Here is a 20,288-nt window from a genome sequence, read left to right on the forward strand (position 1 = left end):
TGACATTGGTCTGTGGGCCAGTCTCCGGGAGATTGCAGGAGAGCCCTAGCCACCCTTTTCCATTCCCCCTCCTCATGTTGTCCAAACAATGTTTACCCAGTTGTGTAACTGAGGCTTTTATTGTTTCAACAAATATTTATCAGGCATTTTTGTGTACTCTGCAAAGTGGCAGATGCTGAAGAGAGAGTAAAGGCCTAGGCCCAGGCAAAGCATGTGTGGTCTCCAATTCAGAATGATAAGTGCTACCAAGGAAGAAAGAGTAAGATTAATGACAGCCACTATTTTTAGAGTGCTCATTATGTGCCAGTCATTATATAATCCTCCCAACACATGCTGATCTGGGAGAACACAGGAGACCACCTAACAGTCACTGGAGGTCAAGGAAGGCTTCTTGGAAGAGTCCTGGCAAACACCTGAGGGATGAGTAGGAGTTAGTCAGGTAAAGAAAGAGAGCCAAGGAGAGGAGTCTTCTAGGCAGAAGCCTGTAGCTGAGAAAGCACCTGTAAATGTTGTAGAAAGGGCTAGTAGCTCAGTGTAGCTGAGGGCAGAGCAGGAGGTAAGAGCAGCAGTGGTTGTGGTGGGAGAAGTATGTCTGTAGGTGAAGATCATCATGGCCTTGTAAGCCAGGATAAGGTTTATTAGTACAGCTGGACTGCAGTCCTCCCTATCCGTGCCTGTCAGCTGGGACCCTTAACATTTTCCTGCTCTTGCTAAATTCCCTGTCCCCTGCCCACTGTCAGGAGTCCTGCTTCCAGGTGGATGAACAACCCAGAATGACAGCCCTTCCATTTATCTGATTGCAGGCACCACTATTGTCCAAAAGCAATTTGGATATTGGCACTGGCTTTAATGATGCTCAAGTTCGCCACTCCTGTAGACACCACCAAATCGATGGCTGGACACCACCAGCCCTGGAGAGCAGGTCCACAGGAGAATCATTCCTCTAGCCCTGGTCCAGCTGCTCCTTCCTCCCCACTTTTTTCGTGCCTTAGGGCATTCCTGAATGCTTCAGGAATATGCCAACTCTCCACAGGTTAAGAAGAGCTGTGTCTTGGCAAAGGCTACACAGCTGGTCAGTGGGAGGGGACCCTGGCCTCGTGACTCCACGTCCAGGATTTTGCTCAAGTGCAAGGGCTTTAGAGACATGTAGCCTGAGTCTGAATTCAGGATGTACTGATTTGGGAGCAAGTTACTTAGCTTTCCTAAGCCTCAGTTTCCCCAACTGTAAAAAGGGGTAAACATGTATCTCTTTCCTAGGACTATAGTGAAATTAGAAAACATGTGTAAAGAACTTAGCACATGGCTGGCTAATCATTTAGTAAAGATTCATATCATGAAGCTTGTAGTGGATGCATGTTGTGGTGCAACACTAAATTCCCCTTAAGGTCCTTCTTCTGGCTGCTGATGGCTCTCTATGTCAAAGGAAGCTTTCTTGCTCAAAGTCAAGTCTCTTTTGGGGGGCAGTGCACATTCAATGAGGGGTTGATGTAGGAATATAAATTCTGGCCCCCTTTTCTCCTTAAGGGTCATCAGTAGATTCTCCGTCCATCTTCAGAGTTCCTCCTGAGATCAGCTTACATCTCTGTTGCCACTGCAGGGGCTCAGCTTTCAATCTTGTTTTCACTGCTCCCCCTCAGGTGCTTTTCCTTAGAGCAGTCTCCATACATTTGCTGCATGCAAATCTCAGTCTCAGATGACCTAAGCTGTAATGATGCTGAGGAAGGTGGTGTGGTGATTATACCTCACTGCTTAGCGACTGAGCCTGTGCTGATATTGACAGGAATATTGAACTGGTGGCAAGTTAGTTGATTTCTTATATTTACTGCCTATTCTCAAATAAGTTATTTCTTTGTTTATTTAAAGTATCTATTAGAAAGATAATGCACAAACTTGAAATTCACACATATATGTGATTTTTACAAAAGTGCAATGTTTCTTAGCAAGGACTCAGCTGCGGGCTTCTTTCGGACATTGATTGTTCTCAGTAAGTCATGAGTCTGGGTTAAGCAGAATGTATCCTTTGCGTTCGAACTATAAACCAAACACCTAATCATGTATTCAGTTATAACTGTTGTTACCTATTTTTTCCCCAAAGCCTAAATCATACATATCATAAACTCTATTATTAGGCTTATTAGTAAGAGTATAGGATGATTTGGACAAACCAATATTCTGACAGAGTTGTCACATTTCCATTTCCAGTTTTTAATGAATTAGAATATAGTAAAACATTTAACACTAAAAGTCTGCTATTCACAATTTAATTTTATTTTTGGTAATTCCAAAGACATTTGGCATTAGAATAATTATCAGTGCATTATAAATGTGCAGAGATAAGTTACTAGAGAATGAGAGATAAAGCTGGTTTTAATAACTGTACCTATGATTATGACTCATGAATACCCATATTTGCATACATTAATCTTATTGAATATAAATATGAGGACTTGTGTTATAAAAATTGGTAATTGGAGTACAGCTGTTCATCGGCATGGTAGGGACCTCATTGATTCAAATGGGATTAGATAGGTAGATTTTAAAATTAAGATACAATTTATATATACTGTACAATAGGTGTATAGTTTGATAAATATTGAAAACTGTATACCCATGTAAGCAATATACTGATCAACATATAGAACATGTCCGAAGCAGGGATTATGTGGGAAAAGTCGTCTGGATTTCTGATTATCCAGACACTGTGCTCCGCTTCCCGAGAGCTGGATCCTGGAGCCAGCTCCCTCTTCTCATCTCCATTGCTTCTCGCAGCCTCCATTGGCATTCACAGCACCCTCTCTCTGCTGATCCTCACGGCACAGTTTTCATCAGATTGGAGATGACCTCACGTTCCCATGAAGGGTGTTTTCATCTCTTCCTTCCCCGTAGACTGTTGATGGCTTCCTGGTTTCGAATGATCTTTCCTCACAATGAACAGAGTGATCAGATTTCTCCACGCCTTCCAGGAGCTCTCCAAACCTTTGTTCATAAATCCTCTCAGCACAGTCCTGGGGAATGAGTAGTGAGCAAGTTACATGCTTTGCTTTTATAGATGGAAAGCTGGAAGCAAAGTGAAGTTAAACGGCTTCCTAGCCCAGGAGTCTGACACTGACTCCGACTGGTCTGATTCAGTTGGTGCTATGGGTTTGTTTGTTTGTTTTCTTTCTCCAGCAGGAGGGGGAGTGTGGTGGATGTCAGGAGGCAGTTATCTTATCTCTTCAAGCTCCTCAGTTTTTCTGAGAGGGTGCCCTATAGTCCTGGTGGAAGGAAACCGCATCCTGGAGGACGATGCAGCAGCAGGAAGCAATGCAGGGAGATTTGGTGTGACAAGTTTCAGGTCTTGGTGATGTTTTTAGAGATTAGGACCAGGGAAGAGAGCCAAGGGTCAAAGATGCCAAAAGAATAGTCAAAACGGCAGTTCTTCACTTCTTGTAGTTTTCTCTTCAGCGGCTTAATAGTTTAATTTAAATATAGGCAAGCACTTTTAATTAGACTCTTTTCAGTATAAAAAAGATGGTGATGAAGATGTTATAAACAAGATGAATTTTCTCAGAAATCTCTTTCCTTACTCCAAACACTCATCCCTCCAAATGTTGTTCTTTAGGTTAGCTGATTGGCTTTGCTTAAATAGCCATATTTATTTATTAGGTGAAATATATATTTAGAGGCTTAGGAAATTACGCCAAAGGATTTTCCATTATTTCAGCAAAGGGAGGTGTAGCCAGCCAGTGTGTCAACTTTTGTAAAAGGAACTGTGGGGCTGGCACCCCCCTGCCCTACCTCTCCCAACGGAGCCAGGAGACTGGATCAATGGGAAATGGCACCACTCTCCAGCTGTTCTTACTGGCTGGCTCACCGTTCACCTCATCTCCTTAGCATAATGACTATGCTGTGGATTTGACAGTTGCAACATCAAGTCCACCACAAAGTCTTTCTCATTTCCAGGGAGTTCCACTGGACTTCCCTTAGTTTGGTGTAAGATCGAACCACCAATTAAGTATTAGTGTTTTGAGAAAACAGGAGACTGTCTCCCACACCATGACACCATTCACTCAGCCATGAGTAAACAATCCAGGTCTTTACGGCTAGCTCCCAAAAAAGTGTCAACCCGCAAAGCATGAGCAAAATGACGGCATGCCTTATACAGCACAGCCTGGGCATGCCACTCCTATTTTGTTATGCAATATTTTACATGCACCGCAGCCTGCGTAAAACTTTCTCTGGTACCTTCTTCTGACTCACAAGGGCTTTAACTTAATCCACTGTAGACAATCAAGGATTCCATTTAGCTGTATTTGTGGAAGAGGCATCATCAAGGTTGCTTAGCAGCAGAAATTGGTTTATTAAACACAACTTTCTGTGAGGAAATGAGCCCCACATTTTCTTATGGATTCATGTCCTCTCATTGATTGACTTGCTCACTGAATTACTAAAAATATTTTCTCCTCATATGTCTGGGGAAAGCTGGGTATTAAAAAGAAGATGAGATACTTTGGGGCTACACAGGGGGCCATGTTTCTTCTGTCCAGAAACCTTTAATTAGAAAGTCTGAGCACTCAGCCTATTTGTGTGTTCTTTGCCCTGATGTCAGGTTTCATTATGGGCTTCAGCAGGATGAGAAAGAGGCTTAGAGAGGGAGAAGGGACATGTGTCATGCTGGGAATAGGGCCAATCAACCCAGGAAAGGATGTAGACGAGTTACTTATTACTTAATGACTTGAAGCACCACGGTTGCCAAACTCCATTTATTGAACTATCTATATTAGCAGTTACACTTCTGGGTAAGAAAAATAGAAACGCTACCCACACACACATAAGGGGGTGGGAGAGAAAAGTATTGACATTTGATGGATGATTATAAGATGCTAGCCACTGTTTTAAGCATTTTTTGAACACACAAAAATAATGTCTTTAAAGATGAGAAACCAAGATTTTGAGAGGTTAAGTTCATGAATATGATCACCTGTATGCAGCAGAGATGAGATTTGAACTCTGGCAGCCAACACTCTATCAACTGCAGGACCTAGGCCCTCAGTCTCAGATGATTGTGACCATGGGGTGGGGGGGTGGGGGGGCGGGGCTGCGGGGAGGTGCCCTTCAGTTTTTAGATCTTCCCATTTTTCAAGGAAGTCAGTTTATCTGAATTTATTAATAAGAAATTTCTGAAGTGTAAAATTTTGGGAAACTCATTTTAGGTTAGCAATTAATGCAGGCTGAATGTGGTCTGGGATTACTTGCCCAAAGTCATTAGGTTATTACTCAACCTGCCACTCTGTGTACATATGGAGTAAACCTGGGCCCAGAAAGTGGGGATGTAAATAGAAACCTACACCAGTCCCAGTGCAGGAAACACCCTTGGAGGAAGCTTTGAAATATTGGCTCATCAGAGGGAGTTTGACTGCCTAGGTTTTGCTAGTTTCATCAGAAACCTAGAGATTGTGTTGATTTCAGATTTGCAATGGAGTAGAGGCCAGATCTGTATGTTTTTTATGCCAGAGTTCTGTAATCCTATAGTTCAAAGAGGTCAGTGGGGTACCAGTGGGCTGAGATACTGATCCTCTCAGCCCTCAATGGACTGAGGTGTTCTTGTGGTCCAGATGTCCCTTAGTCGATCACTTCTGGGCATGAGTCTCTTCTCCCTTCAGTTTGATCCTATGTGGCAGATACTATATAGAGAGGTGGGTTAATGATAATCTATAATAATAAAAGCCTAAGTGACCATCACAACCGAACAGACGACTGAACAGGCTGCGTGGGGTGACTAGGCCAGCAGGGGGGTTAGTGACGGACAACCAAACAACTGAGCAGCAGGCTGTGTGGGGCTGCCAGATCGGCAGTGGGGTTAGTGAGGGGCAACCAGGTCAGCAGGGGGGCAGTTAGGGGTGACCAGGCTGGCGGGGGGGGGGGGGCAGTAAGGGGTGACCAGGCCGGCGGGAGGGGGGGCAGTTGGGGGCAACTAGGCTGGCAGGGCGGGCAGTTGGGGGTGACCAGGCGAGCAGGGGAGGCAGTTAGGGGTGACCAGGCAGGCAGGCAGGTGAGCAGTTAGGAGCCACTGATCCCAGATTGTGAAAGAAATGTCTGACTGCTGGACATCCCCCGAGGGGTCCCAGATTGGAGAGAGTACAGGCTGGGCTGAGGGGACCCCCCATGCATGAATTTTGTGCACTGGGCCTCTAGTAATAATAATAATACAATAATAAACTGTTTTGTGTACTCACAGTTGTAAACCTATTTTTGCCCACCCTTATATTTTTTAAAATGTGTGCCATGAAGTTAAAACAGTTGGGAAGCACTAATGTCATCTGTTTCTTATATAATATGATTGCCCTACCTTACCATCATGCTTTTTCTTTTTGATGAATGGGATCTTCATCTTTAGATAGATCCTTTAATTTAATTTGTCTGTTCTTCTGTTCATCTGGATGGTAAAATATCCTCCTCCTACTTCTCCTCCTCTCCCTTATTTATAGATATTTTCATTAAAAACAAATAATTACATTTAATTAATTAATTCATTCATTCATTCACTCATTCATTCCAGTTCTCTTCCTGACTTCCCTCAGTCTTGGGCTAATCAGGATGATTGATTCCCCTGGGCCTCACTAACAGGTAGAGCTGTTGCACAGACAATAAAAAATTCTTCAAATGGATAAGTAGGTTTGGAGAAGTTGGGGGAGGGTTACATACAAAATAATTTCAAGTTTTTACTGGATAGATATCAGAACATCTGCTGAGAGGAAGGTGAGCAAAAGATAGAGGAATTATCACCTGATTAACTCTAGTTCCCTCATACTTTCTTCTAAAACAACCAGATACCCGGTGATGTGAGGGGCATCTGTGCTTCGTATGGATGTAATCCGTCATTTCTTGGAGAGTGCAAATGAATACAAATAACTACAAAAGTGGAATGATCATTCAGTTGACCCTTGAACAATGTGGAGGTTGGAGACACCGATCCCCCCATGCAGTAAAAAAATCCACATATAACTTTTGATTTTTAAATACTATACTAATAGCCTACTGTGATTGGAAACCTTCCTGATAATATAAAGTTGATTAACACATATTTTGTATGTTATATGTGTTATATACTATATTTTTACAATAAAGTGAGCTAGAGAAAAGATAATGTTAAGAAAATCATAAAGAAAATACATTTACAGTAATGTATATATTTGCTGAAAATTTAAGTATAAGTGTACCCACACAGTTAAACCTATGTTGTTCAAGGGCAAACTGTGTACTTATTTCTCAGAAATAAAAGGAAAATTCAAAAGATGTACTCTACTAAGATGAAGTATCATCGCGATCTCTAGAGGCACCTGTCCCTGTAGCTGCCATTCCTTCATAACTACTTGCCCTCAACTGGCTGCTCTGCTCCTGCTCTCTGCCCCCCACATTCTACATACCACACTTAGTTGAGTAGTAGTTACTCATTCAAAAGTGGGGGGCATGTGGACTTGACCCTCAAAGACCCACTGGAGGGCTGTGAGAGGAGCCAGAAAGAGGACAAGTGAAAGTTGGCATGATCTTGGACAGGCTCTTAACCTTCTTGTGACCCCGGGCCTCCACCTACAAAATGAGGGGTGGATGAACTACGTGAGCCCCTAAAGTCTCTCATGTGTTCTAGAATTCTATAACTTTCTGAGGGATTATAAGGAGAGAGAAGCAGTTGTGAGAAATGCTCACCTAGTCCGAATTCAAATAATAGACTTGGAGACAGAAGTATGGAGAAAATGAGACTTTTAATATGTTCTCAAGAACGGGTATCCAATTGTACAGGCACTGGGGCAGTGATCACAGCCTGTTTATCTAGTCCCTCCTCCGGTTCCTCATTGGCTGAGTACTACGGGGTCACCTGTTTCCTCATACATTGCCTAAGTCTTATTGTCTCCTATTGGGCCATTTAAAAAAGTTGGACTGAGGCCTTTTCTAGTTGTCTCCACCTCCCCCTGTCTAGTTGAGGCAGGAGCCTCTGGGGTTTCCACTGTGCTGCTGGCCCATATCCACAATTCTTTGTTCTTAAATCCTCTTCCCTCCTCCCTACATTCTGTTTGTCCTGAGGAAACTCAGTAACCATTTCCACTAAAAGTTAACTATGCTGGAGATGGGTCACAGAGGCCTATTTCCTACACAGTTACAAACACACAAACATACAAACATGTGAGAAGTCTTTGGTCTGTGAAGCCAAGGGAACAGGCCAGGGATCCCTGCAAAACTTAGGATTATGACCAGGATGGCCAAGCACTAGACGGCTGGGAACTAGGCACACCCTGAGAGTGACAAAGAAGTCTCACTCCCCATAGCAGAAGCAAACTTCTCATTGTAAATCTTTACAATTTAGACAGTAGTCTCACATAGAACAATGGCTTGCAGTTGAGAAGCATTTGAACATAATAGTGTTTCATTTGCTCCTCACACAATCTTGGGAGGCAGACAGCAGAGCTTCTATTGTCTCCATTTTATAGATGAGGGAACTGAGTTTCCGAGTGATTAAGATCACAGAGCCAAGTCTTGGACCTGGTTCTCATGAACCTTTGTACCCTCTAAAAGAGAATGGGGGTCAGTGGAGTCTTATCACTGAGCAGCCGTTTCAGAAGTGGGAGCCCTGGGCATGGAGCATTAGGAACCCACGAAACACACTGTCCCCTCACCTGGCTGGAGCAGAGGCCAGTCTGCTCTGGAGAGGGCTTTTCTTAGAAACACCAAGGAGAGTCGAGGGTCACTGAGCAGTCTGTGTGCTACCCTCTGCTGGGGCTGTGTCCTTGAAGTTCCACTTCCAGTCAGGTCACTGTTGGGAGTCCCTCTTCCTAAATGTTCCAGTGACAACGCTTTTTCTGGGAGGCTGTGGGACTGAGATGATCTAGGAGTCTGCGAGGACTCAGAATTCTCTGTTATGTGCTGTTATGTAAAGCTGGAGCTATTGTATCACTTTTTGTTTTGTTTTGTTAATCCTCACCTGAGGATATTTTTCCCCATTGATTTTTAGAGAGAGTGACAGGAAGGGTGGGGAGGGGGAGGGAGAGAGAGAGAGAAACACATCCCGGCTGAGGCCGGGGATCAAGCTGAGCCTGCAACCCAGGTATGTGCCCTTGACCAGGAATTGAACCTGAGACCTTTTGGTCTGCAGGCTGACGCTCTAATCACCGGCCAGGGCTATTGTATCACTTCTGATGCTCTTTAGATTTTTTTGTCCATTATAAAGTATTATAGACCTGTAATGTATTCTTGTACATCTGAATTTAATTAGGAGCTTTCTTCTCCCTGACATGGATGGGTTTTTACTGTTTCTGGCCAGGCCAGACAAGGATGTCTGAAGACAGATTTCTGAATTGTGGGCCAATTTCTCTGATCTTTTAAACCCAGGGTCTCTGCTCTGAGAGGTGATTTACGACTTTGCCATGCTGTCTTCCACCACTCTGGTTGCTGGGAATACCTGGGACCTCTCAGAAGCAAATGCTCCCAGGAGTCAAGATTGTCCCCTGCAACCTCACCGGGATCCTCACAGGGTTCAGAGGATTATTTCATTTTCAGTTCTCTGAGGGCTGTGTCGGGATCACTCTGTACTGACTTAATCCTGCCCAACGTGGGAGGGTTGGAGGTGGGATTAAGTCTTCCGGACTCTGATCCATTTCTGATGTGTGTGACCTGTTGAGCTCCAGAGGCATTGTGGACGCCACATTTTGTTTCCTGACAAGACTAAGACCAGAAGCTCATGTACTATTTTGTCCTGTAGCTTCTTGGCTTAGCAACGCCTCACCCTGGGAGCTGAAGCTGCCTAAAGAGGGAGAGACGTTCAGGAGCACTGACAACTGTTTCCAAGTGCACATCCCATGTCGTCCGCTACTCCCGGGTGTGCTGGCCACACCACCTGCACCTGGGTTACAAAAGCCCACGCTTCCTAGTAACCTCTCAGGTGCTTACCCCAGTTAACACTTAAAATGTAAACATCAAGTCGAGGGACACATTGCCTTTGTGGTGAATGTCAAAATCGGGAGATTACAGTTCTCTTTAGATCCTGGAGTTTACTCCATTTAGGGAGGTGAGTTTGGTAATGGGATGACAACCTCTATTCATTCATTCATTCATTCATTCATTCATTCATTCATATCTCCATCCAGTCTTCCGTCACCTATTTATTGAGCGTCCAGTGTCTGCCATGTGCTAAGCTGGGTACTGGGCATTCAGTAGTAAACATAGAAGACATGGTCTCAAAGAGGGGATTCTGTTTCAATAGAGCATCCGAAAGAACTGCATCTGCTTTTGCTTCAGGTGGTTACTTACTGCCATGAGCCTGTAGGTAGTTAGGGGCCTCATTAAGTTTGGGAAGCTCTGGCTCCTTCCTGCTTCTTTGGAGACTGGCCCTGGTTTGGCCTGGAATGAGGAGCTGGGCCCTCAAAGCGCCACTGTCAGCACTTTCCAGATGAGTACTCCACATGGGGAGGGCCCAGGGCGTGGGGCTCTCTGAAGGCTGTGTCATTCCCGGCTCCAGCCGCAGAGGTTACATCACAGAGGGAAGCTGAGCACGTTGCTAGGCTGTGGCTATTTATTTTTATAAACGAGATGTGCTTAATTTAGAAATCTGCTTTTTCTTTCTTTTTATTCCAGCATCATCTGGCTGTCTGGCACAACCAAAGATCTGCATTTCTGACCCAACAAGAGTTCGTGGGTGGATGGGGGCAGGAAGGAGGTTGGGGAGAGGACTGATGCCAGCCCGGTGCCTCACAGGGTGGTGGAAACACATGGCCATGCTATTAGCATCCTGCTCAGCTTCTGCACCAGTTTCATCGGTAACACCTACATAGTCCTCACTTGGAACAAGATAAAAAGTGGCCCTGGTGCTAGCTCCTGTTCTGATTAACCACACACCAGAATACCGCAGAACAGAAGGCAAGGGCAAGCGACAGAGGACCAAAGTCAGGTGCAGGAGCAGGTGACAGCTAGTTTCTCAGTTCATTGGACGCAGCTATTTTAATAGAGCCACTTTAGTGCAGCTATTTTGTCATGAGGATATTTTAATTTGGCCTAAAATATTCCAGCCAATAAATGTTCAGCTTTAAAAAAAAATAAATGATGGGTAAAATGGGCATTTTATACTCCATGTTTGAGCTTCACCTCAGCCCCTATCCTCACCTTATTGCCAGTCCTACCCCTGGCACCAAGGTGTAGGGATTGTGGTCAGGTAAGGGAAAGGTGAAGTAGAGTCTCAAAATGGGAGAGATATCAGGATCATGTGATAGCCAATAATCGATCAAATGTCAAGAATAAAGTGACTGTCAGAACTGGGAGTGGGTACAGACTAGAGGAAGGTCGAGAGGCCTCTAAAGTCAACAAAAGGGCCAATGAAATGGCAAGAGTGATGGAGCAAGAGTCAGAGATGGAATGAAGGGAGGAAAATTGGTTACTAAACATAAAATTCAGTGAGTTTGCATTTTGGAAAACAGTCTGCTTAGAATTCAGAATAGCTCAATTTGGCTCTACCATGGACAGTGTGTGACTCATAAATATCTACACATTTTGTTTGAGCCTCAGTTTCCCCATATCACATGCAGACAATTACGTGTAACCTTCCTCTTTCCACACCCAGTGCTCTATGATGAGGACTGAGCCAGCGGCTTGTAAACTGCCTCGAGTCACCTGGAGAAAGGCGCTTGCGTAAGCCGTGGGTATTAGTGGAGATGAGTGTTCCATGAGTCAAGGATTTCAAAGTCGGGCAAGTGTAGCTGCCGCTGCCTGGTGATTCGTTTAGACAACGTGATGCTTTTAGCTGGAGTGCATAGCGTTTGTGATGGATTTGTTTTTGTCACAGCAGAGAATCTCATCTTTGCTCAAATGCTACTGACTTGAGGACTTTGCACATCAGCAAAGAGCGGAAAGGTGTGAAAAGAGCGGAAAGGTGTTTCTGCCCACCATCTAGAGTTTTAGCACAGAGAACTATGGTGGCATGCTCATGTGTAATCATGGACTTCCCTCTGCCAGCAAAGACATCCTTCCAAATTCTTCTGACATTTGTCAGACTTGCCAAAGTCCCCAGAGGCGGTTCCGGTGTAATTGAAGATAAGGGAAGAGAAGACTCTCCCTGCCTGGTTTCACTACCTTCTGTGTGGATCTTTGGCGTCACAAGATGAATCCTCACTGATGTGTTCATGGAATGTCCTTCCAGAATTGGTGCACAAGTCAGCAGGCGCTGGGGGCTCAGCTGCCAGAAGCCTGGCCTGGGGCCGCCCTGGCTGGGCAGGCACCTGCCTCGGGGCGCTCAGCGCAGAGGCGAAGGACCCAGGCGTGTCTGCCGCCCGCTGACCAGCCGCACTTCCGAGGGCCTGGGGAGCTGGGCCAGCCCCCGCGGGACAGTTAATCTTTGTTCCTGCCACCAACGCGTCTTTCTTTGTTGTCTCCCACATGTCCCTGCCTCCAGCTTTCTGATGGATTCTTCCCCAGGCACGGGGTTCGGGTCCCTCCTCACGTGTGGGTCCCAGTGCCAAGAACACCTCTGTTCCGGCAGGAGGGTGTTATCTGGCTTAAAAGAAAGCAGCAGCGGTGGCTCCTCTCCACTAGCATTCTCCGGATTTGCATGGGAATTTATTCTGGGAGCTGTTTAGTCTCTTTCCAGTCGCTCCCCCACCAGCAGCGTTTCTGCCACAGAGTCGGTTTGCTCTCATTGTCTTTAGCTGGATGACGATAGAGCTTTTCCCTCGGAGCCTGGGCGCAGGGCTCGGCATCCTGTCCTGTCCTGCGCCATCACTCCCCAAGGGCCTGGCTGGGCCTCGGTGAATGGTACAATGGGTATTCCCACTTCACAGGCGTGAGCATTATATTGCCAACACTATCCGATCGTGCAGTAAACCTTGCATTCTTTTCCAGAATTATTAGTTTTCCAACCCTAGGGCATCGAGTTCCCCCTTTCGGGAAGCTTCCCTGGGTGACCCACGCCCCTGCTGCGGTTTAGCTGCAGGGCTGGGTCCAACTGACAGTTGCTTCTCTGTTGACATCACAGAGGTGTTCTCACTGGCCCCTATTCATGTTTTTTTTTTTTTTTTGCAGGGGCGGGGACGGTTGCAATTGCTCCATCCGCCACTTTGTATAGAGATTTAGGAATTTTCTAAATGAAGAACACAGGAGGGGCTGGGCACCACACAGGCAGCAAGCAGGCCTGCTCGCTTGTCCCCAGAGGGCCGTCGGTGTGCCCCCTGGGAGTGACCTGGTCCTAGACTTGTTCTGCCTGGATAACCCCCGGGCTCCTCCAGACCAGCGGATACTCTGCCCTCCCAGGACAGAGCGCTGCACTTGGGAGTGAGGGCAAGAGAGGCCTTGAGAGGTCAGCCAGCAAGACCCCGACCCACAGGCCCAGGCTGTGCAATGAGCATCTCTTACCTTTGAATCGCTCCTTGGAGACTCACCACTCTCTTGGAGGTCAATAGGGCATGTATTACTCTGATTTTCCCAACGAGGAAACCAAGATCCAGATAGTTTAGGTCACGTCCTTACAGCCAACTAAGCAAATTACTGGTGGACTTGAGACGAGAAAGCTCAAGTTCCTGACATCGGCTCCAGTTTTTTCCATTACGCCACGCTGCACTTCAGCTGGGCTGATGTAAAACAGCAAAGGCAAGTCCCAGTCCTCCCAGCTGCGCAGGACTGGGACACTGGCATGGGTTTGCATTGGAGAGGCTGGGGCCTGGGAGGCTGTAGGGCTGTTTCGACCTGCTCGTATGGCCAGGCAAGGGCTGAGCTAGGTGTCTTTACAAATGATGCCAAGTTGAAGTAAGCCTGGCGTTTTCTTGGTGCTCTGTCTTCTGTTTTGCCAAACCACATGGATTCTGAGAAGGTACAGCCTCATCCACGCCTCTCTACCTTTCAGGCCCGGCAAGCAGCACTGTCAGTCCTGTCACTGGGCAGGCCTGGATCGGCTGCTCTCTAAATTCCTCTTATTGCAGCTGCAGGACAATGTCTGGGGCCTGGGAAGGAAGAGGCAGAACTCCCCGGGGTGGAAACAGGTCCCCAGATGCCACTTTCCCATCAGTGCTCCTGAGTTCCAGCAGACAGCAGGCTGGACTTGCAACCAAGCAGACACATGAAAGCAAACGTGCGCTTGTACCATTGCATAACCTGCCTCCCACAAAACAGAAGGCGCTCTTATCCTCACGTTATTCCCTGCCTCGTTCTTGACATTTTTATTGTGCTGAGTCTACAGCCGACTTTGCATTCCTGACACCTCCCACTTGAACTGGCTCCTGGTCCCTGGGGCGTGAGGTTCCCAGTCACGTGCTGTACCCCAGAGAACATTCTTGGTTATCTTTCTGGGCAGAACACACTCCTCCTTACCTTGACATTTAGGATCCGCTGCTTCTTTTTCTTTTCTGCTCCACTAAGTCTGGGCCAGTCAAGATTCACTGCCCCCGGGGCAGGGTTTGGGGAAACTGATGCTGGGATAAGGGGGCTTTTCCGCGCGCGTTGGGTGAAAAGCAAGCATTGCCTTTCTGCTCCTGTTTCCTGGCTTTGCAACAGTGTGAAACCCTCCGCCGAAAGCCCAGGCTCCATTTCCAGACCCTTGTCAGCCCGGCACACAGCTGAGTGTATCTTTGAAGTGTCTCTGCTTAAACCTTGTTTATGACCCTGGCTGCGCTGCTGGTTTACCCCCTGGGCTCTGGTGCAGAACAGAGTTGTCAATACCCAAGGGGCACAGTCTGGGCCAGGCCTGTGCCTCCCCTCCCCCACGTCACGTTCTGGAGTTTGGGTTTGTTCCAGCCTAGGAGCAAAGGAAGTGAACGTTTTTAGTGTTGAGTTTCACCGGCTAAGCAATGCTTAAGGTATGTATCTATGGGTGATAAAGTCATCAGAAGAGGGAAAGGGGAAAGGAAGGGAAAGTAACAGTGGGGGAGGGAAAGAAGGGAAAGGAGGAAAATGAGTCCACAAAGCGATAGTAACGCAGAGGTGGCTGAGTGCCCCCTGCGTCCTTTGAGTGGCACCGATGCCATCTGTCACCCATCGCTGTTTCAAAGGGAGCACAGGGGCTGGTGAGTGCAAGTGCTTGCTCCAGAGAAAACACACCTCCGTTTTAGTCCCATAGGCCCCTGGAATGGGAACGGGCATTACTCAACAGTGAGGTCTTAACCAAAGGATTTTAAAATGCTTTGTAAAATAAATAAATCACTTGTGTAAATATAAGATGGTATTTCTCTCCTACTCACCCTAAGTCTTGAACACACCGTGTTAGTACAACCCCCCAGAGTTAATTTTAAGAGGCCGGCTTAAAGGATTCTTAAGAAAGAGACCATGACACTTGGGTTGAGTATATTGCCTGGCACATAGTAGGTGCTTGATAAACATCTGAAATTGAATTACTGACTGAGTAAATGTAAGAGCAATATAGAGAAGAATATTTTAATAAGAAGATACCTGAATATTCAACATTTATTACTTTTTATTTATTTAAATTTTAATCTTTATTGTTGAGAGTATTACAGATATCCCCTCTTTTTTTCTCCGTTTTCCCCCATCTACCTGGTTTCTGCCCCCCAGGCCTTCACCACCTTATTGTCTGCGTCCATGGGTTACGCATATATGCATACAAGTTCTTTGGTTGATCTCTTTCTGCCCCCTTCCCCCTCCCCTCTGACATTGGTCAGTCTGTTCCACGTTTCCATGCCTCTGGTTCCAATTTTATTCATCAGTTTATTTTGTTCATTAGATCCCACATATAATCACTTATATGTGACATTTGTCTTTCTCTGACTGGCTTATTTTGCTTAGCATAATAATTTCCATGTTGTCTCAAAGGGTAATATTTTCTCCCTTTTTATAGCTGCATAGTATTTCGCTGTGTAAATGTACCACAGCTTTTTTATCCACTCATCTGTTGATGGGCACTTGGGTGTAGAAATACTTTATGGCTTTTGCCCTGAGTCCAAGGATGCAAGGATGGGTGAGCTCTCCACATGCATAGTCCCTAGTCGACCTGTGATCATACATACTCACCAGAGTGCTTGTGCAAGGAAGACATGGGCAGGACACAGTGATGGAGATGGCTGACTCTGCCCAGAACATTCTGGAGAGGTCTCTAGGTATGTGGGTTCTGAGATTGCTGAGGTCTCACCAGGCAGACCAGGCCCTGGAAGACAGAACATAGGACAACAGAGGTATGAAACAGCCCTTTGTGTCAGAGAGCTGCTATACTTGGGTATGGCTGGGCCAAATGGAAGGGGGAGTGTGTATAGAAGGGAAGTTAGGAGCGTTGGTGAGAAAAACAAAACAAAACACAAAAACAGACAAGATAGAGATGCTTAAATGCCTCTGGTAAACACCAGCTTTGCTGGTCACCATAGGTTTTAGTGTTTCTTCTATATAACAAACCATCAGCAATAGTGGGTTTCACTTATTAAATCTCCCTGGGAACCTGAAATACATCGTATAAACTGCTGCTTGGTCACTGGGGACTGTGTGGGTATCTCCATGTCTCTTTAGGGCCTCCTACCTAACGGTAGAAGGAAAAGATCTCTGATCTTCGAAGCACCGAGAATGCTTATGTGGTTTCTAGTCTGTATTCCTCTCTACTGTGAGCTACCTCCTGGCAACATCTCCCTGTTCTTTGAGCAGACTGAGCATAAGAGAAACAAAATTTCTGTTTACCATGAGCACTTGTTTATCATTAGCCTTGCAAGTCTCCCACAAGCACGGAGCCCAGAAGAAATCAGTCTGGAATGACAGGAGACAAGGCTACAGCCCTAAAGAATTTAGTGAGAAGCCTGGTCAGGGCTTATCAGCAGTGCAGCCAGCACAGGCTCGGAGGCCTGGGGGAGGAGGAAATGCTGGGAGGCTCTGCAGAGCCTCGGGCTCTCAGGCCACCGGCAAGGCCAGAGGAACGCTCAGCGCTGGAACATCATGAACACTTCTGCCTTGGGAGCCACAAGAGTCGATAAAGCCGAATGGGGGCAGATAAAAGACAATTATGTTTGTCTGTCCTGGGCTCCTGCCATCCTGCGGCTCCCTCGGGATGTACTTGTGGCGTTTGGATGTTTCTCTCACAAAGGCCTGGAGAGAGAAAAACAGCCACTCAATATCTAATAAATTATCCACCATGTCACTGCTGCTGCTGGCCTTGTCCTGACAATTCTCCCTTCTGATTGCAGACAATAATTATCCTCTAATTGCTTAGCTAATCTTGCTTATGGAGTTACAACAGTGACAGACACTCTCATTTGTTGTTTTTTGTTCTGAACATTTATTTACGCCTAGTTGTTCCTCAGTTGCACATGAGTCTATGTATTCTAAAGAGTAGAGGAACCCGCCCCCCCCCAGCCCCTACTAAGAAGGGGCTTTGCAGGCTGGAAGGGAACGTTACAGCCTGTTTCTTGCTTCTCTCTTGGCTCCAGGGCTGCACCTTCCAGAGGTCACTAATCAGACCCTCCCGGCTAAACAGGGCACTGTGATGGGGTCCTTGAGTGGACGGCGAATAATTGCAGGACAGCAGTGAGTGGGCCCAAGTTCTCACACTTCTAACAGTGACTGTCCCTAGAATTCAGAACCAGCCTTCTATGCTATGTGTCATCATCTCTCTTTTTTTTATTTTTTATTTTTATTGAATTTAGTGGGGTAACATTGTTAATAAAATTATATAGATTTCAGGTGTACAATTCTATTATACATAATCTGTAATTGTATTGTGTGTTCACCACCCCAAGTCAATTCTTCCATTACTATTTATCCCCCTCTTTTATCTCACCCCATCCCCCTTTCCCTCTGGTAGTCACCATACTGTTGTCTGTCTATGAGGTTTTTTGTTTGTTTGTTTTGCTTAATCCCTTCATATTTTCCATCCAGCCCCTCTCTCCTCTCCCCTCTGACAGCTGTCAGTCAGTTCTCTGTATCTATGAGTCTGTTTCTATTTTGTTTATTAGTGTCATTATCTCTTTCATCAAAGCACAGAATTGACTAGCAGAAAAATATCACAAATTATTGATAGTATTTATTAGACATTCCATATTATTGCTTGGTGCTGGGAGCTATACAGTCTTTGAAAAGCTTATTTCCTGCAATATGTACAGATTGTACATTGAAAGCACTGGGAATACATGGAATACATGGAAATAGGAGGCAGTGGTGTGAGTCAAACATACCAATCAATGAGCATTGGTTTTCAGAGCAGCAGTGAAATGGAGAATGCTTGAGAGCAATACCTATGTGTGAGTTGAAGATAGGGCTTAGAGATCAAAGTTGCTTAACTAATTAATTGGTTCATTTGTTCGACTTTAAGGACCTATTAAGTGACAAATATCAAATGATGCGCTGAGAGTTTTTAAAAAAAAATAAACCACTGCCTGTGCTTGAGGAGCTCACACTCTGGTGAGAACTGAGGTATAAATATACTTTATAAATAGAGTAGAAAGTGTTAGGAAAGCATAAGGGAAGATTGGTGGGCTCAGCCTGAGGTGATGGGACCCAGACTTGAATTGGGCCTAGAAGTGTTGGTGAGCTTCTGAAATGTTCGCTGAGGGCATCTCAGGCCTGAAAGCTGGAAGATCAAGAAGTTGTTAAAAGACTATGAAACAGTTCTGTGTGACCAAAAAATATATGGAGCAAGGCATAGTGAGGGGATGAGGCCAGAGAGAGCTTAGAAGGTTCTGAGTGTCCTGTGACGGATGTGGGCTTTCACACCAAAGGCTTTGAATGGGGAGAGGCATGAAGAGATTCACTCTGGCCAACGTGGGAGGAGAATGGATGGAAGGAGGGAAGCAGAGTCAAGGCGAATGTGGCAGAAATAGTGCGGCTACAAGAGAAGCTTCCAAGACAGATGGGAGATGGAGACTATTTCACCCTCTCCACCCTCATGTTTCTTCCTTTTCTCTTTTAGTGCCATTTGGGTACCACTACACCAGCTGTTTTATAATTTTATTCTCTTAATCTGCTTATTCCAGGAGCCTTCCCCAACATTTTTCTTGGGCCCTGAAACCCAGCCCCATGTTCTGCAATGTCAGGGTACATAATACTTTTTTTTTTTTTTTTTTACCTTGGCTGGGATGAGAGACCCCAGGGTGCATAGTCAGGTTAATAGAAGTTATACATCACAGGTTGGACTTAACCTGAAGTCCCTCCTTTATGACCTAAATAATTTATGTTTTCTCTTTTCAAATTATAAATTCTCACCTGACATGAGCTACTTGTGCAAAGACCTGGATCTTTCCTTATTTTCTCTCTCAAGGGTGTTTATAACCCAGTCTCAGTTGATATGAACACACATTTATTGGACACGTGTTGTTTACACTTTGCATCACTATTTTAGGTTGGTTTCAAGAAAGAGCCCAAAATTATTTAATGGGCAAAGGTTCACACCATTGAGAAAAGAGTTCAGGCCAGGTGTTCACTGCAATAAGCAGCCCCTACTTGGTGCTGAACTTGGCCAATCTTTGGCTAATGGTGGACATCTGTCCTTCTCCAGAGCATTGCCCATTTGCTTGGAGTAACTCTGATGAGTCAGCATCCTCAGACTTCATAAATGCAAACACCTGCCTCTGGGGTAATTGTCATGGTTGTTTTCAAATCATTTCTATGAAAGGTGATAAATGAAAGTGCTTCCTAGGCAGCCTCAAAAGAGCTCTGCTATGGACCCAGACCTCTCCTACTTTGTCTATCAAGGGTGTTAATAATCCAGGGGTCAAGAGTCAGCCAACATATGATCATAAATTTATTGGGCACCTACTGTTTACATATCACACCACTATTTCAGGTTGTGTCCAAGAAAGAGTTTAGACTCGTAGTCTCAGCAAAAGTCCCTTTTAATTCCTCCCACTACAACTATGCTTGTTTCTGGTATGGCACAGCCTTTCTGTGTACTGTTGTGAAAGCTAATCTGTCTTAAAATACTGGCAGAGCCTGATGCACATCAGTCATCTGGACCCCTGGCTACCTACCAGTGGACACAAATGAGAGAAGGGCTGGTTCCTGGGATGTTGTTTTCAGATCATGAATCTCCAACCTCACTGAGGAAGCAGCCGCTCTTAGAGATGGTAAATCAATTTGCCTAAAACAAACAAGCAGATCTACATTTCCCTGCGCCTGTTTCCCCTTTCCCAAAGGTAACATATTCTGAAGAATAAAACAAAAGAAAAACAAATAGAATGATTCAGTACCCCTTGTATAGATAATGTTCTGTTAAGCACCATAAGGTACTACAGGGTCACAAAGAAACCGGGACTTGGCCTCTGACCTCATGGAACCTATATTCTACTAGGGAACATCCAGACGCGGATGAATACCTTTACAGGCCCTAACGTGAAAAGAGATGCTCCTTCCCACCT

At 45.5% G+C, this 20,288-nt stretch overlaps 1 protein-coding gene across 1 annotated transcript in view; it reads left to right on the forward strand.

Annotated features, from left to right (window-relative positions):
• Nucleotides 1–12,803, forward strand: part of SMIM2 (small integral membrane protein 2) — a 109,853-nt gene extending 97,050 nt beyond the window's left edge. The window contains 2 exon segments of the mRNA XM_054720282.1: nt 10,681–10,930; nt 12,666–12,803. Of these exon segments, the coding sequence (XP_054576257.1) occupies nt 10,681–10,930; nt 12,666–12,803 (388 nt within the window).
• Nucleotides 12,804–20,288: the final 7,485 nt, after the last annotated feature.

The sequence above is a fragment of the Eptesicus fuscus genome, chromosome 8 (genome assembly GCF_027574615.1).
Source record: "Eptesicus fuscus isolate TK198812 chromosome 8, DD_ASM_mEF_20220401, whole genome shotgun sequence".
Classification (NCBI taxonomy): Eukaryota; Metazoa; Chordata; class Mammalia; order Chiroptera; family Vespertilionidae; genus Eptesicus; species Eptesicus fuscus.